The sequence below is a fragment of the Orcinus orca genome, chromosome 2, assembly GCF_937001465.1.
Source record: "Orcinus orca chromosome 2, mOrcOrc1.1, whole genome shotgun sequence".
NCBI classification, from domain to species: Eukaryota; Metazoa; Chordata; class Mammalia; order Artiodactyla; family Delphinidae; genus Orcinus; species Orcinus orca.
The window spans coordinates 198,194,462-198,215,290 of record NC_064560.1 but is presented as its reverse complement, the minus strand read 5'-3'; the positions used below and the strand labels follow the sequence as shown (position 1 = coordinate 198,215,290).

At 61.4% G+C, this 20,829-nt stretch overlaps 2 protein-coding genes across 5 annotated transcripts; one reads left to right on the top strand and one right to left on the bottom strand.

The window, feature by feature from the left end:
* Nucleotides 1-801: 801 nt before the first annotated feature.
* On the bottom strand, nt 802-2,753 carry DIO3 (iodothyronine deiodinase 3). Its single transcript, XM_004286873.4, has one exon. The coding sequence runs from the start codon at nt 2,739-2,741 to the stop codon at nt 2,232-2,234; it is 510 nt and encodes a 169-aa protein (XP_004286921.3). The 5' UTR covers nt 2,742-2,753; the 3' UTR covers nt 802-2,231.
* An 846-nt stretch (nt 2,754-3,599) lies between these two features.
* Nucleotides 3,600-9,269, top strand: LOC117199765 (translation initiation factor IF-2-like). Of its 4 annotated transcripts, none has more exons than XM_033420364.2 (5): nt 3,600-4,841; nt 5,438-5,564; nt 6,800-6,858; nt 7,083-7,148; nt 8,068-9,269. In XM_033420364.2, the coding sequence occupies exons 1-2, from the start codon at nt 3,995-3,997 to the stop codon at nt 5,557-5,559; spliced, it is 969 nt and encodes a 322-aa protein (XP_033276255.1). In that variant the 5' UTR covers nt 3,600-3,994; the 3' UTR covers nt 5,560-5,564; nt 6,800-6,858; nt 7,083-7,148; nt 8,068-9,269. The 4 variants fall into 4 exon arrangements, with proteins under 4 accessions (XP_033276255.1, XP_049561688.1, XP_033276253.1 ...); XM_049705731.1 differs by having other exon boundaries at nt 6,683-6,858; XM_033420362.2 differs by having other exon boundaries at nt 6,626-6,858.
* Nucleotides 9,270-20,829: the final 11,560 nt, after the last annotated feature.

Genomic DNA, 20,829 nt, shown 5'->3' with positions numbered 1-20,829 from the left:
GTTTGGCTTGAACTTGGGGAAGCGGCGGAGGGGCAACAGGAGGGTGTGTCCTGGGCAGGGGGCGCACTCGGCGCCACCCCCGCCCCGCAGTAGGAGCTGCTGCTAGAGCGATGGCGCTGCAGGCCCGCTCTCCCTCCCCCGTCGCCCCTCCCTCCGCCACCTTGCGCTATTCTAGTAGCGCCTCCCGGGGACCCCAGCAGCCAGGCGGAGATTGGGGGGTGGGGGAGACAATCTTGTAGGTTCGAGAAGGGCGCGAGGGAGTAGGGAGGTGCTAGAAGGGGGTTAGGGAGGATCCAGGTGCACAGAGGTGCCCGCGGTGGGCGTGAGCCCAGACCTACCTGGTCCAAAGTCCCCCGGCCCTCCCCCACACCGTCCCCTCCCCCCATCGACTGTCGCTGGGGGAAGTTAGATGGGAGGCTGCAGGGTCAGCTGTAACTGCGTGCGTGTGTGCGCGCGCGCGGTGGCAAGTGCGGGCCCCGCTGCCTCTCCCGCCTCCTTCCAGGACCCAGCCGGGCTCGACTTCTTTAGCTCTCCTCGCGACCTCACGTTCCCCACCGCGGGTGCGTGCGTGCCTGTGCGCCTCCCGGGCACCGCCACGGACCCCTTTCCTTCTTCCTTCCCCTCCAGCGCCCCCGCTAGCGTAGGCTCCTTCTCTCCACCCTTCCCCCCAGGGTCACTATAGGGACGCGAGGGAGAGATTTGTGTTTAATTATTACCGCTATTCAGAGGGAAGAAAAAATAAAGGGACCAAAGGCAACCCGAAAGCAATTTACTTCAAGCCTTTATTATTGTAGTGTAAAAAGAAGTTTATATACAGGGAATATTTCCAGTAAAACACTCACTAAATGGCCTTCGGATCAGGGGCCCCCCGTCTTCTGGCCCCGCAGTCGGCAGCTTTGCCTGGGAGACCCCTCGTTCGGGGTTCCCAGGCTCTTCCCCCACCTCTCTCCCCCAGACTCCACCACTCAAACCCCGTGTGCCAGGAGCCCCAGCCCCTTCCTTCTCCCTGGGGCGCTGCGAACCTCGCCAATGCCTCCCAAGCCGTTTTCCTCTGTCCCGAAGCAGTTCCCCAACCTCCCTCTCCCACCCCGTCGACGCGGTTTCCACATGGAAACCCAGAGCACTTTCCCCTCTCGTTTTAGGCGCTACTGCGAGCCTCCTGCAATTCAGAACCAGCTCGTGGTCAAGACCAGTTAGAGACAGTTCGTCATCAGCAGCGGGGCTCGTGAGCACCGAAAATAAAGGGAGGGGAAATAACCCTGCCTACCCCTCCCCACCCCAAACCTCCTCCCCCAGCTCGGGGACAAGAAACAGACACAAAAGCAGCAGGGCATCCCTTCCCCGTGCGCGACAGGTGTGGGTGCCAGGCAACTAAGGCGAGCGGCTCGCGCTGCTGGAACCCAGCTGCGCTCAGGGCGCGCGGGCGCAGCCAGTCTCTTCGCGCGGGGCCACTGCGCCTGGCTAAAGGCACACTGGCTATTCTCTTCTGAGGAGGGCGTGTGAGATCGCATGGCAGGGGCCGCTGCGAGGACAAGTCCAGGGGCACACAGGCAAGGGTGGCGCTGCCTCCGCGCTCAGAAGGGGGTTTAGAGCGAGCCAGGCAAGTACAGGCAAGGGCAGTCACAAAGGCAGAGTCTGGGGGGGGGGCGGAGGAGAGTCTTCAGGTGGCTTGGCCGAGAGCGCAGACTCAGCCTCAGATCCATGGCTCAGCACAGCTGTGTCACTGGGCCCTCACCAAGCCTGCCTTTGTTTGGGTGCGTTTGCACGTGGGCTTCGAAGGCTCGAAGGCATGGCCCGCCAAGTTCAGTCAATTGTCCATTGGCTGTTTACACTCGACGGGTCTGAGGGCCATGCAGTTGCTCATCGTAGCACTCCAGCCAGGTGCGCAGCTCGGAGACCTGGTAGCCATCAGGGCCACGGCCGCCCTGGTACATAATGGTGCCACTCTGGATGACATAGAGGCGCTCGAAGTAGGCGCCGTAGGCGGAGCTGCTAGAGTTGGCCATGGTGTCGAGGACGAGAGAGCATTCGGGAGCACCTTGCTGCAGTACCCGCGCTGCGCTGACCCGGTCCTCCAGGCTGCGGTGCTGCGGGATGCTGTAGGGAGAGTCCGTGGTGACCCAGCCGTCCGAGGGGTGCGCTTCCTCAATGTAGATGATGAGGAAGTCGACGTCGCGCTGATACTTGGTGACCAGGCGCTGGAAGGCGCTCATCCGCGCCATGAACGGTGGTCAGGTGCAGCTACCGAAATTGAGCACCAGCGGGCGGTTTCCTCGGGCGTAGTCGAGGATGTGCTGGTTCTGGAAGCCGTCGGGCAGGACCACCTCGGAGTTGGGCGCTGGACCGCCTTCGTGTGCCTGCTTGAAGAAATCCAACTTCTGGCCGTGCCACACTGCCCTCAGCGACGCCAGGGTGCACAGGCGGTTGTCGTCGGACACGCAGATAGGCGGGTCGTCGGGGGGCATCTCCTCGCCATCGCTGTTGAGCTCCACTTCAGTTTGGGGCTGACCCCGGCGTCGGCGGCCCAGTAAATGCTTGCGGATGCACAGGAAGTCGAGCAGCCAGAGCATGAAGGCCGTGCCGAGGAAGCGCGGGAAGAGCACGAGGCACGAGGCGGTCTGGGCGCAGAGCCTCAGGGAGTGAAGCAGCAGGGAGCGGAGCATGGTGGCGGCGCCCCCCAGTGCTCCCTGGGACCCTCTACCTTCCCCCACCACCAAACGCGGGGTGGCTTGGCGAGGCATCTGGCCTTGGGCTCTGCGGGGAGCTCAATTTATAGCCGAGGCTTCAATTGGCGGGAGACTCCACCTCCGGCCCGGGTCCGCCCCCTTGCAACTGGAGCCCGGAGGGATCGCCCGGCGGCGCGGCCGGTGCCTTAGAAATCGCGGGCCGAGCGCTGGCACCGGCGGCCGGAGGGCGGGGCGGCCCGGCCGGGGGCCGGCGGGGGCGGGGCCGGGCCCCGAAGCCCGCTCGCGGGGGCGGGTAACCCGGACCTCAGCGGGCGCCCGGGACGGGCAGCTGAAGCTGGGACCCGGTCCGCGGCGGAGCTCCTCCGGCGAGCGCGAGCGCCGCGCCGTCCCGGTCCCGGCAGCCCAGCTCCGGCCCGCGCCCCCCTCGCCGCGCACCTGAGCCGAGCTCCCCGGCGGCCGCCGCGCTGCGCCGGAGCTCCGGTTCGCTTCCCGCGCGCCGCCGCCAACGCCGCCCCCGCCGCTGCTGCTCGTGCGGGGCCGCTGCCCAGGTGCCGCGGGAGGCCGGGTCCGCGGCCGCCGCTTCGCCGGCCCTGGCTCCCGCCCCGCCAGGGACGCGGGCCCGCGAGGAGGCAACTTTGGGCCCCCGCCGCCTGCCGCGTTCGCCCGCGGGTGCCGCTCGCCTCCCGGAGCCCGCCCGCCTCCCGCGCGCGCTCACACTCGCGCCTCGCACACGGCCGCCCCCCGCATCGCCCCGCCACGCACACCGCGCTCTGCGACCCCCGCAGCCGCCCGAGGCCGCCGAGCGCCGCCCCGGCCGCGCCCGCCCCGTCCCATCGCGCCCCGGCTCGGCGCCGCAGTTCTCGGGTCAGCGGCCTCCGGGGCCCGGCGGGGAGGTGCGGAGGGCAGGGCCGGCGGGCCCGTTACCGCCCGGCGCCGGAGACGCAGAGGGCCGGGGAAGGCAGCACCGTCCCTGCGCCCCAGCTGAGCCGGGAGCGCTCCGGGCGCGGGATGCGGCGGGCGCGGGGCGCTGGGCGGCGGGCGCGGGGCGGCGGCGGCCCCGGGCGGCTCTCCCACTAGGGGTAGCTGTTGCCTGAACGCCGGAGCGCTCCCCTCTTGCCGCTCGTCTCGCCCGGCGCAAACCCGGCCGCCGGGCGCACCCGTCCCGTGCGTCCCCGGACGTTGCTCTCTGCCCCGGGAACGTCGAGACTGGAGCGCCCGCGCTGAGCCACCTTCGCTGACCCGGAGCGCTGCGGCTCGACTCACCGCGGAGGCGCCGGGACGCGGGAAGTGCGTACTCTCAACGGGGAATGTGTGTGGAGGCTTTTAGGGTGCGGGGCAACTCCCCAACTCCGTGGGGCCGGGGTCGGCCCTGCCGCCGTGTCCGAGATCTGCTGATGACTCGCTGCGCGCGGCGCGGGGTCGGCGACTTGGGGCGGCGGGGCGGGGAGTACCTTGACCTGGGGTCCCCGAAGCCGGGAGCCAGGCCCGCCGAGCCTCGGCCCGCCTTGCCCCCCGGGGCGAGGCCTGGACTCGGTCGCGAGCGATTTGGACCCCTGGGGAGTCGAGCCTCCCGGGACGCCCTCGCGGTCGCGGGGACTCGTCTGGGGCGGCGGTGGCTGAGCCCGAGTCCGGCGCCACTGCCGCCTGCGTCCCGTGCGCCACCCGCCCCGGGCACCGGCCGCCTAACTTCTTCCCGGGACGGAGACAGCGCTCGCGCCCCGGGCGGAGGTGGGAGCTCGCTGGGCCGTATCCGGCGAGGGCACCGCTCTCGGCGGCGGCGGCGAGGACACAAGTCCGGAGGAGTCAACCTCGGGGCAAGGAGCCCCCAACCTAGGACTCACCGGGCCCCAGCGGGCGCGGGGGGAGATGCCCATCTTGGGCAGAGGTCCTCTCCTCCGGTTTTCGCGGCCTTGGCGGGACCCTCTGACCCGCGAGCTCCCACCTGGGACCGTGGCTCCAGCAGGTCAAGACCCGAGTGGAAGGAAGGCCGGGGCGTGAAGGTAGACCCTTTGCTCTTTCCTCCAGCCAGGCAATTTCTCCGCTGCCTGGGGTGGCGGCGTTGGGGGCTGCTCAGCCGGGGAACTTCCCACCAGAGGAAAGGCAGCCTCCTCCCCGCTCTTCTCAGTGGCCCCGCACCGCCCCTCACCACCGTGGGTAAGGGGGGGGTCTTCAGGTGGGTTAGGGAATTCTCCCCGATCCAAACCTGGCTGGGGGGGGTGGCGTCCCCCCGCCTGCTCCCCACCCCCGCAGGGCACCTCTGAGTTGGCGAATCGGTTCCTTGCCTTATTTTTTGCGGGGGAGGTGGGGGGAATAGGGAGAGAAGTCTTCTACTTGGCTGGTTTCTGAGAGGCGTTCTGGGGGCCCGAGGTTGCCCCTTCCCGGGCAGGGGCCGAGGAAGTCCCAACTTTTGTTGCACAGACCCTCCAGCCCTGCTTCCTTGATTTCTTCGGGGTGCCAGTCTCAGACCTGTGCCCTGCCCCTACCTACACAGGAACTGGGCTAGGGGCATGGGGCAGTCCCCCCTACCCCCTTTCCACATTTAGCCTCAGAAAATTAAAAAGCCACCATGGGCTGGGAGAGCCTTCGGAGCTGCCTGGGATGTAGCGGTGGTGGTGGTGCGTGGGGAAGACGTGGGCTGGCGCAGAGGCAAGACTGGTCCCTCTGGACCCTCTGTGGGCATCCAGCGAGACCACCAACCCACAAGCCCTCTGGCCCCAGGGAGGCTCAGGACAGCAGTGCTTTGCTCTCAGGGCTGTCAGCTGTGCCGGTGGATGTGCTTCTGTTTCTTGGGCTGGCAGGCTACACCTCACACCTTGGGATTCCAGGACATCGGACAAGGTGCTCAGGACCATCTGGCTCCCACAGACGCTAGTGCAGGTGAGGACAGGCCCAAGGTCCAGGTGACACTGGCCTTTGGGACACAGACCCTGGTGTGGTGACTCACTCCAGTGCTCTGTGCCTCCGCCCCACTCCTCCCTCCCTCTGTCCTCCCAGGCAGCCCCTGCCCCCTTCCCCACCTCCCCAGGGCCCTTCCTACCAGCTGCCCATCCTGCCCTGACCTGTCCTGGCCCAAGGCCAAGTCCCACCTGGGACTCTGGGAGCACTGAGCCTCGGGCCCAGGGGGACCAGAGTTGGAGCTGGGGCTGTGCCCATGCCACTGGGCTGGGCAGACTGGCCTCCTTCCTGCCTGCCCTCCAGCAGCTCCAGCAGGGGGCGGGCAGGGGAAAGAAAGGGAAAGACAAGTTGGACTGGGTCCATTTGGTGTCCAGGAGCAACTTGGACACGGGCTAGGGGGAGGGGCAGGCAGCTGGGGCCCTGGAACATCCGGGGCGGGGTGGGGAGGGCCTCCCCTCTTCCCAGACCGTACTCCGGGGGCTGGGTACCCACACAGGGAAGGCTTGTCTCCGACCCCTCTGCCACACTGCCCCGTGTGGGGCTTGGTGGGTGGGAGTGCGGTGGGTACGGCCTCCGTCTCCCTATGGGTAGAGCAGCTCCCAGCGCCAGGGAGGCTGACGCTGAGACTTACCATGGGGCGGGTCCGGCCACCCTGCAGAGGGCCTCCTGGAGCTCTAGGGAGGAGAAGGGGCAGCCGCCGGCACACCTGCCGAAGAGGGTCGCACAGTGACGGCTGTGTCCTGGCTGTGTCCTTGCCCAGCGTCATAGTGACCTGGCTTCTGGGCCCCAGCCCTCCTTGGCTACTGACTCGCTGTCTCCCCTGCCCCCTCCACTGGCCTCCTGATGCTCTGGGAGATCCCAGGCCCTGTCCTGCCTCTGAGCCTCCCTTCACGCTGTTGCCTCTACCCTCCTCCCTCCCCTGGCGACACCCATTTTTCCTCTTCCTCTGCCTTCACCTCCACCTGGGTCCAGCCTGCCCCGTCCCCACTGGGGGAGCTGAGCCCTCCCTCCTCGCCTTCCTGTGCCCTCTCCCTTCGTCACAGCCGCGTCCTCAGCCCGGGCATGTTTCACCACTGGTTTCTGTGTCGGCTGCTACTCAGGCCCTGCTGGGATCCTCCGCAGTGACTAACCTGCACCCAGCACCCGGGAGGAGCCCAATAAACCTTTGTGAAATGAGTACCTGCATGCAGCGTGGGCTAATTGAAAACTCGTTTCAGGCGAACTTCAAGATATTTTATCCTGCCCTTTTGCGCGCTGGCAGGCAGCTGTGAGCGAGGTAGGGCGTGTCTGCGGCTGGGCAGAGTGAGGACTGGGGCCACGGGCAGGCAGTCCCCGGGAGGTCCCCTGCAGGCGTGCTGTCTGCTGAATCCACCCGTTCCCCGGCCGCTGGCCCATCGGTTTCCCTTCCTGGGATAAGCAGGTCCTCCCACGGGTACCCGGGCCGTCCCCCAAATGTGCTCACCCTTTTCTTTTGCTTCAAGAGTGATTTCTTCTTTCCAGACCTCCCCTCTGACCCGACCTCTCTGGACTCCAGCTTGGCTCGGATGAAGGGTGGACGCCCTGCAGGTGGGTTGGTGGCTGCGGCCTCAGCGATCTGGCCTTAGAGGTGTCCTTGACACAGAGGGTCTCCATCCCTCTTCACGTGACACACCCCGGCCGGGCACCCTCCCGGGAGCTGACGGTGGGGCCCTGGGGTGGTTGGCAGCCTGGGACCCAGGGCCGGAGAGCTTGCTGGGGCCCCAGAGCTTGGATGGAGCAGGTCTGTTGGCAGCATCCCAGGACTGGGGGAGGCCCGGGGCTCCCGGTCGAAGAGAGGGGAAGGCCTGGAGGTGAGGCCCTGGCTACCTGCTGGTGACCTGGCTGTGTCCTGTCCCTCCCTCTGGCCTCATCTGCACTGCAAGGGGGTTGGATGGCTGCTTTCCAATGCCTTCCTGTGCTCTTCCTCCACAATTCCAGAAGGTTCCAGAAGGTTCTAGGAAGTCCTCTGGGCCCTGCCCCTGCATGCCGCTCTGGGGCTGATGAGACCCCCACTTGAGGCCAGAAGGTGCCTGTGGCCTCAGGTCCTCAGTACCTGCTCCCAGCCCATCTTTCACCTGCCCCGTTCCTGCCACAGCCCTGGGACCTCACATTGTGGCCCATCCCTAACTCTCAAACCCGGCCTGGCTCTGACTTGTTCTGCCCTGAGCTCAGACCCAACTGAGCATCCTCCACGCTGCCTAGGGTTCGGCCAGACCCTGCGGAGGCTGGGCCGACTCCTTGCCCAAGGGCCCGTGTGGGAGGCCGTGGCTGTGGGACCTGCCTGGGGCTAGAGGGGCGGTGGGAGGCTTGGCCACTCGTGTGACGGGCAGACCCTGCTCTGAGCCCTACAGCTGGCTGGAGAGCCGTCTTTGGGGTCAGTCTGTCCTGTCCATCTCTTACCCTTTCTGGAAAAAGGTGGGGTGCAACCAGCCAGCAGACTGGCCCCCAAATCGCTGTGCTTCTCCAGGTCTCAGTTTCCTCGCCTGAGAGGTGAGCCTGACGTTGCGGCTGTGCTGTATTCACGGTACCGACGCCGGGCGGGGCCCGCTGTGCACGTGTGTGCGTGTGTGTCTGTTTCCACCCGGCCTTGTTCTGAAGTGCACTTTAAGCCTCTTGCAGGAAGCCGTGGAACAGCCCGGGTGCCACAGGTGAGAAGAAAACGTGCAAACAAGAGGAAAGACCCACTCCCCACTGGGGACGCAGTGCAGCCTCAGCTCCCTCCACACGGGCCATGGACCCACCACAGACTGTGCCTTGAATATCCTGGTGGTTGAACCCAATTGGCTATGACTCCCAGTGTCCAGAAGACAAAAGCGACGGTCCAGCTGCCCGAAATGTGCGCCTGTGGGTGTGGCCGTGCTGGTCGGCATCCCGGCAATACAGCTTCGGAGGTGAGCCAGCCTGGGTCTCTGAATCCGGGGATCACCGTGGTGCAGACACCCCAGGGCTGTGTGCAAATTAAACGCCATGAGGCCCGTGGCTGCCAGCGTGGAGGAGCTCAGAGCAGACGGGGACCCTTGCCCGGCATTGCTGAGGGCTCAGAGACAGCCAGTGAAGTGGCGAGGGTAGCAGTGTGCTCCCCGGGGATGGCTCGCCACAGACCCGGCTGTCTCGTGGTGAGAGTGCCCTCCTGAACTGTGTTGGGGCCCCGCCCCCTGCCCCCAGTCCAAGCCCTGGTCCATGCCAGGCTCCCAGAGGGGTCTGGGTGCACAGGGAGCTAGGCATGGTGTCTGCCCTCCAGGAGCCCCCCAGCCCAGCCAGGTCCCTGGGAGGGGTAGGTGTGCTCGTGGCAAAGGCCCCTTGTCTTCAGCGAGACCTCCAGGAGCTGGTGGGAGACGCGAAGGCTCAGGGAAAGCAGGGTCTGTGTGGCTCTGCGTGTCACAGCAGCCTCCGTGTCACTCTACCATGGCCAAGGGGTGTGACCTTGGGCAAGTTGCCTGAACTCTCTGTGCCTCCTCTCATCATCTATGAAATGGGCAGATCATTCAACCCCACCTTTTCATGAGGTAGGAACTTTTATTCCTCCCATTTTATAGATGAGAAAACTGAGGCTCAGAGAGGTGCTTTACCTAGGAACACATAGCTAATGTCTGACTCCAAAACTCACACTCAGTGATTAACAGGAGATGTCCAATCAGCGTACTCTGGGGACAGAAGGGGCCTACCCGAGGAGGGAGGGGAACTGGGCTGGGGGAGGCTGGGAGGAGGGGATGTGTGGCCTCTGAGTTTGATGGGAGCCCTGGGGAGAGGAGGTCAACTGTGGTCTTTGAGGACACACTGAGTTGGAGGTGTCTGCAGGTCTCAGGAGAAGAGTCCAGCACTGGGCGGGGGTGGGGGTGGGTGGGCAGAGGGTCGAGCTCAGCATCACGGGCATAATAAAGCTTTGCTTTTGGAATTTCACACTGTGTGGGGACAGGTGGTTGCTGACAAGCAGAGGGAACGTGGCGGGAGGGATAAACTCCACGGTGCCTTCCCATTGGCGGAGAAGCCAGCTAACCCCGCGCAGAGCGGGCCGAGTGCTGGGCTGCTGGCCCCGAGCCAGTGCAAACACTTCTCTGAGGATGGCGTTTCCAGGGCCTTTGGGCTGTGGCAGGGTGTGGATGTCCGTCGGCCAAGGCCATCCTGTAAGGACCAGGCCTTTCCATCTGAGGGGTCGCTCTTGACCTTTGGAACCTCACAGACTTGATTCAAATCCCAACTCCGCCTCCTATAGGCTGTGTGGCCTTGGGTGCGATCCTGACCCTCTCTGTGCTGCAGTTGCTCATCTCTGAAGGAGGGTGCTAGTACCCTCTGCTTGTGGGTTTGTGGAGAGCTCAGGAGAGCGTGGACGTGGTGCGCCCGGCACGTGGCAGCTGTCTGTATAGGGCTGCTTTTCCTTTGCCAGTGTCTGACGGATCGGATGGAAGGGGTTGGCGGCAGCTCAGCTCTGAAAGGGTGAAATTCACCGGCACTGGTGGTGTCACAGGGTTTCATGGGCTGCGAATGGGGGTGGTGGTGGCGGTGACCGTGCAGCCAGAGTGGACCAAGAAGACCCTCCCTGCCACCTCATTCTCCAGCTGCAGAAGCTGATCTCATCCTTCCACAACTGCCCCTTCTCCTTACACCCTGAAGTACAGAGAGCTGTGCTTCCCCGTGTCCCCTCACTGACCGAGGGCTTCCCGAGGGCAGACTGGGACTGACTCAGCTGTCTGCCAGGCCAGCGCATGGTGGGCCCAGGAGAGCTACTGGACTCGCACCCACTCCCAGGGTGCCCTCGAGCAAGCCCTTAGCCTCTCTAAGCTTCAGTTGCTTGAGGGCATGTGACGGCGCGTCTCAGAGCAGGCGGCATTCCTGGTGAGCTAGGCTCTGTTGGCCCTCCGCTGCCATGAGATGCTGGGTAACAAATAACCACACAGCAGCGAGCACGGTTTCTCACATGCTGTGGGGTTCAGGGGCTCAGGGTGCCCTGCTGATCTTGGCGGGCTCCCTGGTGTGCCTGGGTGTCAGACGGTGTCAGCTGACCTAGGATGGCCCAGGCTGGGATGCTCTGCTCCACGGGTCCCTCGTCCTCCAGCAGGCTCACCCGGGCCCGATCCCATGGGGATGGCAGAGAGGCACAGAAAGGAAGCGGCCCTGATGCACGGGATCGTTTGAAGCCACTGCTGGTTCTGTGTCTGCTCACATCCTGCTGGCTCAGGGAGGTCCCGGCGGAGCACCCACGCGGGGGTGAGGGCCTGCAGAGCTACCGGGGAAGCTCGGGGCACCAGGAGGTATGCAGGACCCTCTGCCACGGGGTCAGGACGGAGCCAGGACTGGAGCTGGTCGCACCCTCACCCTGCCCTCCTGGCGCCTGGCCCAAGGTCATGTAGGAGTCGGTGCCCAAGCTGGACCAGACCCAGCCTGTCTGACTCAAGCCCGGTCTCGAGGGAAGACGCATTTCCATAGGGTCTCAGGTCCCCCCTCACCCCTCCCCTGCCACAGCCATATGAGGCTGGAGGACTGGCCAGCGTCAGCGACAGGGAGGGAGATGCAGCACCCTTCTCGGAGGACCCGTGTCCCGTGGTCCGAATGGCACGTGGGCTCACGGATGCACTTGGCGAGTCCTTCAGGGAATGGCCCCGCTTCCTGCTTGGACACCGACCTGTGCGTGACCTGGGGTACGCTCCCGCTCCCAGGGGCCTCTTGTTCTCACCTATACGATGGGGATGGTCCCAGTGAATTGTAAAGGAACTTCCAGCCTAGGGCTGGGAGGTCAAGGGGTCTCAGGGAGAGAGACAGATAGTAGGTTTGAGAGAGCCATCGAGAGAGGCAGAGACAGAGAGGAGTCTGGCAGGCAGGCTTCCTGCCTCTGATATTTGCCTCTTTCCAGAAGCTTCTGCGGGCCCCTGGGTTGGGGGGTGGCTGCAGGGGTATGTAACTCCCTTCTATGACTCTGAAACTCCCCCCCCCCCATTTGCCTGTCAGCTGGCCTGCTGGGCAGGCCTTTGGGCAGAAGGGCAGGGTGGGGGTCCCTCTGAATCAGGGGCCGTATCTTGCCTCCCTTCCCGGCCTGGGGGTGTTCCTGGTAGGGCGGGCGGGTTCATCTGGGACAGGAGCGTCTTACCGTGAAGCTCTTCAACATGCAGGAAATACAGTTACTGAGAGGGACTGTGGAAGATCTGTTCTAAGTTATTTCTCAGGAGCAGAGTAACAGCTGCACTGGCGGCTCCGCCTGTAGACGGAGAGGGATACAGGGATGCAGGATTGCTTTAGAACTTTCATCAAGTCCCTACTGTGTGCCAAGTACTAAGCGAAGTGTGTTTGCACGAGTTAGTCCTGTGGTAGGAACCTCTGTTCTCAGCCGTGGTGAGGAGGCTGGAAGAGGGGTCCACGCAGAGTCCTGCCGAGGGCGTGCGGGGTGGTGTGTCCGTTCATTCATTCATTCAGCACCTGCAGCGCTCAGCTGTTCTGAAGGCCACACCAGCCCTGTCTTGGTGGGACTCTGGTCGGTGGACGGTGAGTGCTGGAATTCCAGGTCAGTTTGGGTGTTGGCCTGGGGCTGGCATTGCAGAGATGATGGCGTGGTCGTGCCCTCAGCCGGGAAGTCTTCACAAGTCTGTGTAAACCTGGTCTGTACTCTGTGGCCAGCGGGACAAGATGCCAATGCTGGTGGTAGGGGAAGAGACCCCATCCCGGAAGGACCTGGCTTCCTATGGGCCCTTCTGGGACCCACAGTGAGCCAGTTTCGCTGGAGTTTTAGAGCGACTTGTTTGGGGATGTAAGAGATACGGTGGGTTTGGTTGTGGGGAGGAGGGGGACAGGCAGAGTAGTCACGTGGCCGCCCTGTGGGGAGGCTCCCCTGGGCTGGGTTCCTGCACATCCTTACCCTGACGCCTGGTGTCCCCAAGCCTGCTTCCTGTCCTGAAGGCTTAGCACCGAGGCCGAGAACTCCCGGGAGTCCCGTGGGCCTGGGGAGGGCGGTGGGCAGCCTAGTCTTCCTGGGGCCTTTCTAGGCTTCAGCCTGGGCAGCCCCCAAGTCCACAATTTGGGATTTGGGTTCTAGGAACTGCTCCCCAAGACCCCAGGCCTGCCACCGGTCTCCCGGGTGTGTGGTCGGCAGGTGGGGCCTACACCAGACAAGGAGAGCCGGGGAGGGCCGTAAGCCCTGTAGGGTGGGTCAGAGCTGCCTATGGGGTGGGCGGAGACCAGGATGGGGAGGGAGAGGCCATATCCTCATTCTAGAGCAGATTTTGAAAGTGGCAGGCTGGCAAGCGCTGGGGCAGGTGTAGCGTGAGTGTGCCGACACAGAGGGCCAAGCCCCCGACCTCCTTCCCTCCTTCTCTCCCGCTCCCTGCCTCTCTCCCCCTCCCCCTCCTCCGCACCTGCCCCGCCCTTTCTCTCTCCCCTCCCCCATCCTCCGCACCTGCCCCTCCCTTCCTCTCCCTCTCCCTCCCTCACTCGGCCAGTGACCCCCGTGCCCATGACCGTGCTCCCTGGAGGCTGGCTCTGCAGGTTAGAAGGTGCTAACAGCCATGTCCGAGCCTTTTACGGCTAGAGCTTCTGTGGGCACCATGGGGTCAGCTGACGATGAGCGGGGACAGTCTGGTAAAGACATGGAATCCACCCCCGGCCCTCAGCTGGGCAGGTGGGCTCAGAACCGCCCTGCTTCCGGGACCAGAAGGGCTGCAGCCAGAGCTGAGTAATGGCAAGTGAGCGTCTCCGGAAATCAGGCTGCAGGTCGTGGGCATGTCCTGGGCAGCCCAGCTGCCCATCATCCCAGGATGGATACGGTCACCTCCCCAGACCCTGTGCAGGGCCCCCTGCTGGGGCCAGACCCTCCTGATAGGCAGCCTGGCCTGGCTGGTGGTGGCCCCAGAGGGATGCTTGGGGTACCTCTGTCCTCAAGAAGGGCTCTTTGGAGAGGAAAAAAGAACACATTTCAACACCTCCAGATTCTGAAAATGGATTTCTCCCAGGGAAACAGAGACTCAGAGCATGCTCCCTTCCCTGAGACAGAGCCAGGAAAACAGCGGGGGAGCGGGGGAGGGGGAGGGGGAGGGGAGGGGGAGGGGAGAAAGGCCTCGGCAAGGACGAGGATCCTGGAAACAGGACGCGGAGCCAGAGGGACCTGGATGCAAGTCCTGCCGGCCAGCGACTGGCAGTGGGACCCGGGCAGGCGACTTGCCCTCTCTGGCCTCAGTTTGTCTTTCTGTTCAATGGGCCCCCCCTCTCCCTGCCTCATAAGGGATGCTTTGAGGACGTGATGTGGATAAAGCAGTTCTTGATCTTCATCCCTTTTTTCAGGATGAAAAAAACCTTCCCGAGTCCAGGATGATAGGGTCAGAGCATTTCTGAAGGTCATCCTATTGGACCCAGGAAGGTTCAAGAGTGCCGAGGGCTCTGGGCGTGACTGCTGTGTGGCCTCGGTGAGGTGATGGGCTCTCTCTGGGCTCTAGCTTTCTCTTCTGTAAATGGGAGCAGGATCTCCACCTTGCTAGTTACTGGGAGGGTCAGCTGGGACATGGGTGTATCGCCGGGCACAGCTCCAGCTGCCACGGTGCTCTGAGTGGCTGGGATGGGGTGCCTCGGGACAGGGTGGCGGGGAGGGCGGGGCCTGCCTGCCCTGGGCGTGGCCGGGCTTCGGCTCATCCGCCCTCTATCTGCTCGGCCCTTCCAGGGCGAGTCCTCTCCCTTCCCTTGCCTTGGCACCGCTTCGGGGCTGCCTCCTCCAGGCTGTCTTCCCAAACCCAAACGCCTGCTCAGGATTGAAGGGTTCCCTGACATCGGCAGGTCTGCGCCATGCTGTCTCTCTCTGGGGACTTTGTAGCTGCCTTCTGTTCGGCTTCTACACCTCCGATCTCACCTCCTCCTCTCCATCCTCCAGAGCCGGCTTTGAAAATCTGCTCTCTGCTCAGGAGGCTGCCCTGCCTGCGACTGCCCGCAGCTTCTGAGTAACATCCAAACCGCTTGGCCTGGCCTTTGAGGCCTCCAGGTGGGGCCTCTGCTTCCCTCTTCTGGTCCATCTCCTGCCCCTGCCTGACACTGACCCAGCGCTTCTGCCATGGAAACATCACAGCCGCGATTCCACGAATGTCAGGCCTGCGAGCAGTGACGGAGACCATCAGCCTTTCCACGAGGCGCCAGGGAGATGGGGCTCCTCGTCATCTGACTCAGTGTCTGGACTTGGGCCCCTGTCTCTGGCTCCAAGTTCATGCTCTTCACAGCAAACCACAGTTTCTGCACACGTGCTCCACCTGCTACTGCTACCACCTCTCCTTCTGGAACTCCTTCCAGCTTGTCTTCCAAACCCCAGCTGTCCCTTCAAGGCTTGGCCTGGACATTGGCTCCCGAGACCACCTCTCCCCTCCCCTACCGTCTGCGTGGCCTTTTACTCGTGACCTTGGCTCACCATGGTCCTGGGGTGGGGAGGGGAGATGGTGTTCCAGGCAGAGATTGCTAGCTGTCCCCCAATATCCAATCTCCTCTCTTCCTAAAGTAAAAGAAACCCCAAACTTGGGCTGGCTACGTGGCTGCTCTTCCAAGTTCTCAGCCTCACTCATAGCTCCATGTAGCTCTTTGACCAATGACATGTGAGAAGTGACGTGTGAAACCTATGGGTCCTGCCCCTAACGGGAAGAGAGGTGGCTTCCCTTCTTCTTCTTTCTGTTCCCACTGCTGGATGACAGAAGTGATGGCAGGAGCCAGAGCAGCCATATTGACTGCAGGATGGAAGCTGGATGTTGAGGATCACAGAGCAACAGGGCAGAAAGGACCTGGGTCACCACGGCATCAGCCTAGACGGCTGAAGCTCAGACTGTTACATGAGAGGGGGGGAAAAAGAAAAACAACCTTCTCTCTTGTTAAATCCAGTGTTATCCTGGCATTTGTTACAGCAGCCAAAATGTATCCTAATTAGTACAGATCTAGACGGAGAGGTCAGTCAACTGTTTGCAGCATGACTAAGTGATGACCAACCAGAGGTCAGCGAGCCGCAGCTTGGAGGCTGCTTTTTAGAGCGCGTGGCACTCTGCGGTAAGGAGGGGTGTGTCCATGGGTTTGCGTGCTGGCTCTGCCTTGTCGTAATTGTGGCTCCTCGGACAAGTCTGCGTAATGGCTCAGCGGCTCAGATGCCTCTTCTGTGACTTGTGGCTGAGATGAGGTGACGCATGTAAAGGGCCTGGTTTCAAAGGTGCTTGCTTGTGTTGGTTCTTCTCCTGGGCTGAACTGGCTTTAATGAGAGCTGAAGGGTCACCCCTCCTCTCGCCTGTCCCTCCCCCTTCCTATTCAAAGGGGCCGCCCTCCTCTCCCCTGCACCCTCACCTTTCCGTGGGAGGGCTGGTGGATTTAATGAGCCCACATGAAACATCCAGCTTGTAACAATGACTATTTTCCACCAGGACTTTTCTTGCGCTTAAATTAATGATCTCAAAATCTCTGGAAATGGCAGCAGAAGAGAAAGGGGAGTTTCCTTTGCAGAAGCTGTTTTTAATATTGCAGAGTTACGAGTCCCCAGGGCTGCCCACGTGCCCCTCTAGGCCCAGCTGCCCACAGGAAGCAGTCCTGACTTGACCCTTTCCAGAGGGCTCCTTGGCGGCCTCTGCCCACCTCTCGCTGGCTGCGCGGTGCCCCATTGGCCACACCTGGCCCCTTGGCAACCTCCAGGTGACAATAAAGGGCCCCTGAAATTCTGACCAGCAAAGTCAGGAAAAGGCTTCCCTCAGCCCCATCCATCTTCGGAACCTTGAACTACAAGACCCACTTGCCTGGAAGGGGCCAGAGAGGCCCGGAGTTTCAGGGTCCCCACAGGTGGTGCTGAGGGGTGGAGAACTGAGAATGTGGGTCTGGGGTCCCACCCCACGTCAACCTGGGCAGCCCTGCTCTCTCCTGCTTTAAGAACAGGGTGTCCCTTTCAGTAAGCTACAAAGGGTTTCATGGCTATAGAACAATAGTTTGAGATTAAATGGTGCAGGTCCAAGCCCCCCACTTTTAAACAGTTTTAATTGTGGTAAAGGACATATAACATAAAATTTACCATCTTAACCATGTTCAAGTGTGCAGTTCAGTGGCCTTGAGGGCGTTCACAGGGCTGTATAACCATCACCACCATCCATCTCCAGAACTTGTTCATCTTGTAAAACTGAAACTGTCTCCGTTAGACACTAACTTCCCTTCCCCTCCCCCAGCCCCTCCCCCAGCCCCTCCCCCAGCCCCCTCACCCAGCCCCCTCCCCCAGCCCCTGGCCACGACGCTTCTGCTTTCTGTCTCTATGAACCTCACAGAAGTGGAATCATAACAGTCTTTGTCCTTTTGTGACTGGTTTATTTCACTCAGCATAATGTCCTCAAGATTCATCCCTGTTGTAGCCTGTGTCAGAATTCCCTTCCTTCTTACGGCTGAACAATGCTTCATTCTAGTAAATACCCCATTGATGGACATTGGGTGACGTCTTACCTTTTGGCTATCGTGGACAATGCTGCCGCGAACATGGATGTACAAATGGCTCTTCGACATTTCGGTTCCTTTGGGTGGAATTGCTGCATCGTACGGTAATCCTGCGACTGTTTTTCTTTGAGGCAGGTCCGTACTGTCCTCTGCCTCCTCTGCCCCGTTTGACATTCGCACCAACAATGCGCAGGGGCTCCTACGTCTCCGCATGCTCACCACACTCGTTCTTTCCTTTTCTTTGCTATTTTATTTCAGAGTAGCCGTCCTCATAGGGTCAGAGCCGCCCTTCTTACAGGGGATGAACTGAGACGCAGGGTGGCGGCTGGTCCCAAGGCTGTTTGTGGGTCTAGGGTGGGGACCCTTGGGAAGTCCAGCCTTCAGGCTCCCCTGTCCACCCCAGGGGGTCGTCCTAGGGGTGGCCCGTGGCCTTCCTGAGAGCCCTCGGCCTCCGAGCTCCCCGAAGCTTTAGGCAGTGGTTCCCCGTGTGCCTCCCCCTCCAGCACCCGAGTCTGGACGCTTCCCTGACAGGCCTGCTCAGGAAGGTGCAGTCAGACTCCCAGAGGAGAGATCCCGAGAAGGGGATGAGCATTCAGCCGCCTGCCCTTGAGGGGCTCCTGGCTGGGTTGGGGGCCACATGGGTGCCGGTGTGAGATGTACTCTAATGGGGGTCCACCCGGGAGGTGGACCAGGAGGGGACAGGGACCCCTGTGTTTTCTTCATTCCTAAAATGCCGCCCTTTCTGTGGCCTCAGATCAGGGCCATTAGTGAAGGTGCCCCACCCCGTTTTGACCCTGAATGGCCATACAGCCCACGAGAAGCCAGAACTTGGGTCTTGAGTAGGGGGACCCAAGGCCAGGGGATGGTCACGCCAAGCCACCTGCTGGTGGGACCCTCTAGGGACTGTCCTTTCTTTCCTGAGGCTCAGGCCTTTTAGAAACCCTAGGCCCATCCCATCCAAGAACTGGAGGTCACGGACTACCGCATTAGCTTCCAGCAAATTCCTCCTTTGTTCAAGGCAGAGAACCCTGAGGATTCAGAAGGCTCCCCTGAGGGTGGGACACTGGGATGAGGGCTCTGCGTGGGAGGAGTTGCTGGCAGCCTCTGGCCAAGGAGGGTTATATCAGGTAGAGGGGACAGCATGGTTGAAGGCCAAAGAGGCAGGGGGGCTCAGAGCAGTGGGGGAGGGGAGAGGCTCCCTCCAGGGTGGCACGCGGGCAGGCAGGCCTTGGGGACCCCTGCAAGGGCTGGGGTTGTATGAGTTTCCTGTCGCTGCTGTAACAGCAAATTACCATAAATGAAAAGGAGTAAAACAACATATATATATATATATATATATATATATATATATATATATATATATTTTGAATTTTTGAATTTTATTTAATATATTTTTTTATACAGCAGGTTCTTATTAGTTATCCATTTTATACATATTAGTGTATATGTGTCAAACCCAATCTCCCAATTCATCCCACCACCACACCCCCGCCACTTCCCCCCCTTGGTGTCCATACGTGTGTTCTCTGCGTCTGTGTCTCTATTTCTGCCCTGCAAACCGGTTCATCTGTACTATTTTTCTAGTTTCCACATATATGCGTTAATATACGATATTTTTCTCTTTCTAACTTACCTCACTCTGTATAACAGTCTCTAGATCCATCCACGTCTCTACAAATGACCCAACTTTGTTCCTTTTTATGGCTGAGTAATATTCCATTGTATATATGCACCACATCTTCTTTATCCATTCGTCTGTCGATGGGCATTTAGGTTACTTGCATGTCCTGACTATTGTAAATAGTGCTGCTATGAAGATTGGGGTGCATGTATCTTTTTGAATTATGGTTTTCTCTGGGTATATGCCCAGTAGTGGGATTGCTGGGTCATATGGTAGGATATATGCCCAGTAGTGGGATTGCTGGGTCATATGGTAATTCTATTTTTAGTTTTTTAAGGAACCTCCGTACTGTTCTCCATAGTGGCTGTATCAATTTACATTCCCACCAGCAGTGCAGGAGGGTTCCCTTTTCTCCACACCCTCTCCAGCATTTGTTGTTTGTAGATTTCCTGATGATGCCCATTCTGACAGGTGTGTGGTGATACCTCATTGTAGAAAACACCACGTACTACAGTACTGGAGCTTAGAAGCCCCAGATGGGCCAGCGGGGCTGGTTGCTTCTGGAGGCTGCAGGGCAGAATCTGTTTCCTTGTCCTTTCCAGCTTCTAGAGGCTGCCTTCCTTCTTTGACCTCCTTTCAACCTCACATCACTCTGGTTCTGACTCTCCTGCCCCCGCGCCCCCCCTTCATTTAAAGGACATTGGCGATGACACTGGGCCCACCCAGACAATCCAGGGTCACCCCCGTCTCAAGATCCCGAACTCGATCACTTCTTCAGAGTCCCCTGTGCCACAGAAGAGGACATGTTCTCAGGTTCCCAGCAACGGGATGAGGCCGTCTTTGGGGGCAGTGATTTTGCTGACCACTGGGTATAGCCTTTTCTGGATGGTGAGGGGAGCCACTGAAGGTGTGAAACAGCAGAAGGTCAGATGTGGGCTTGAGAAACATCTCTTCGGGAGGCCGCTGCAGCTGTGGGAGCCTGTGGACTAGGGCATGGCTGTGGTAGATGCCCCTCTATGGAGGGGGGATCGTAGCTTTCACAGCTGAAACCTCAGCCCCTCAGCAGCACCCACTTCTTCTCCAGGAAAACTAGCACTCCTCCTTCAAGGACTAGCTCAGGGCTCAATCCTCTGTGCTCGCCGGGCCTTGCACCTGCACCACGGTGGGGTTTAAACCACGAGGCTCTGTCCCCAGTACTGTGAGCTTCTGGGACCAGGGCCTAGGACCAGTGATGGTCTAGGGTCATCAGTGTAGAGTGTGGCGGGAGGTGGGTGCGGGACAGTCAGCACACGGGGGCGCCCCAGAGGCCCCACTCAGGAGTCTGGCTTGAATCCATTGGTGATGGGAGGCCCAGGTGGCCTCCTGCAGCCCAGGAGTAGCAATTTTCTTAGGGTCAGTAGTAGAATTTAGCCAGGCCAGGTCTGGGTGGGGCAGTGGGGTCCCCTGAGGAGAGCTGGGGCCCAGCACATCAGCTGAGAGGAAAGCCGCCCTGCTCCTTTCCAGCTGTGGAGTTTACCTTGAGCTGAACCAGCCTGTGGCCCCAGAGGCCCTGGCCGCTGAGATGAGACAGACGGTGAGATCCCGTGGGGGGCCCAGTCAGGGGCTGGCAGCTCCTTTCTGCTGGGGTGATAAGGCGGCACCTTTGCCCCAGACTTACCCTGAAGCCCCTCCCACCGCTCCCTCCTCTCCCGTTCCCCTTGGCCCTGGCACGTGCTGCCCTCAGCCTCCCGGTCCTGCCCCATGGCAGCTCCTCATTCCCCACCACTAACGGCAGGGAGCCCAGTGCCCCCCTGGCCTCCTGCTCCTGGCTCTGCCACCCCTATGCCCACTGGGTGCCCGGATGCAGAGGTCACAGGTCCCCAGAGCCTCTGTTTTATTTATTCAGTAGCACCCATGGAGACCTCTTTTTTGCCAGGTGGGGGCTGGGTGCTGGGACACACAGATATCACAGCCTTTGCCCTTGGGAAGGGGGCCCCTTGCCTCTGCAGACACAGGCAGTTTCCCAGAATGAAGAACTGCTTCAACAGGCCATCACAGGAGGGGGCCGGCTAGGCTGGTGGGCTCTGGATCCTCCACCCCAGCCCTGCGCAGCCCGACTCTTCTGCTTTGAGATGTTCCACTCACTGCACCTCGGGACAGCACTTTTTTTGTCAGGTGCAAAGCCCCTGAGGCCCTGAGGTAAGAACCAATCTTGTTCCTGCCCCAGGA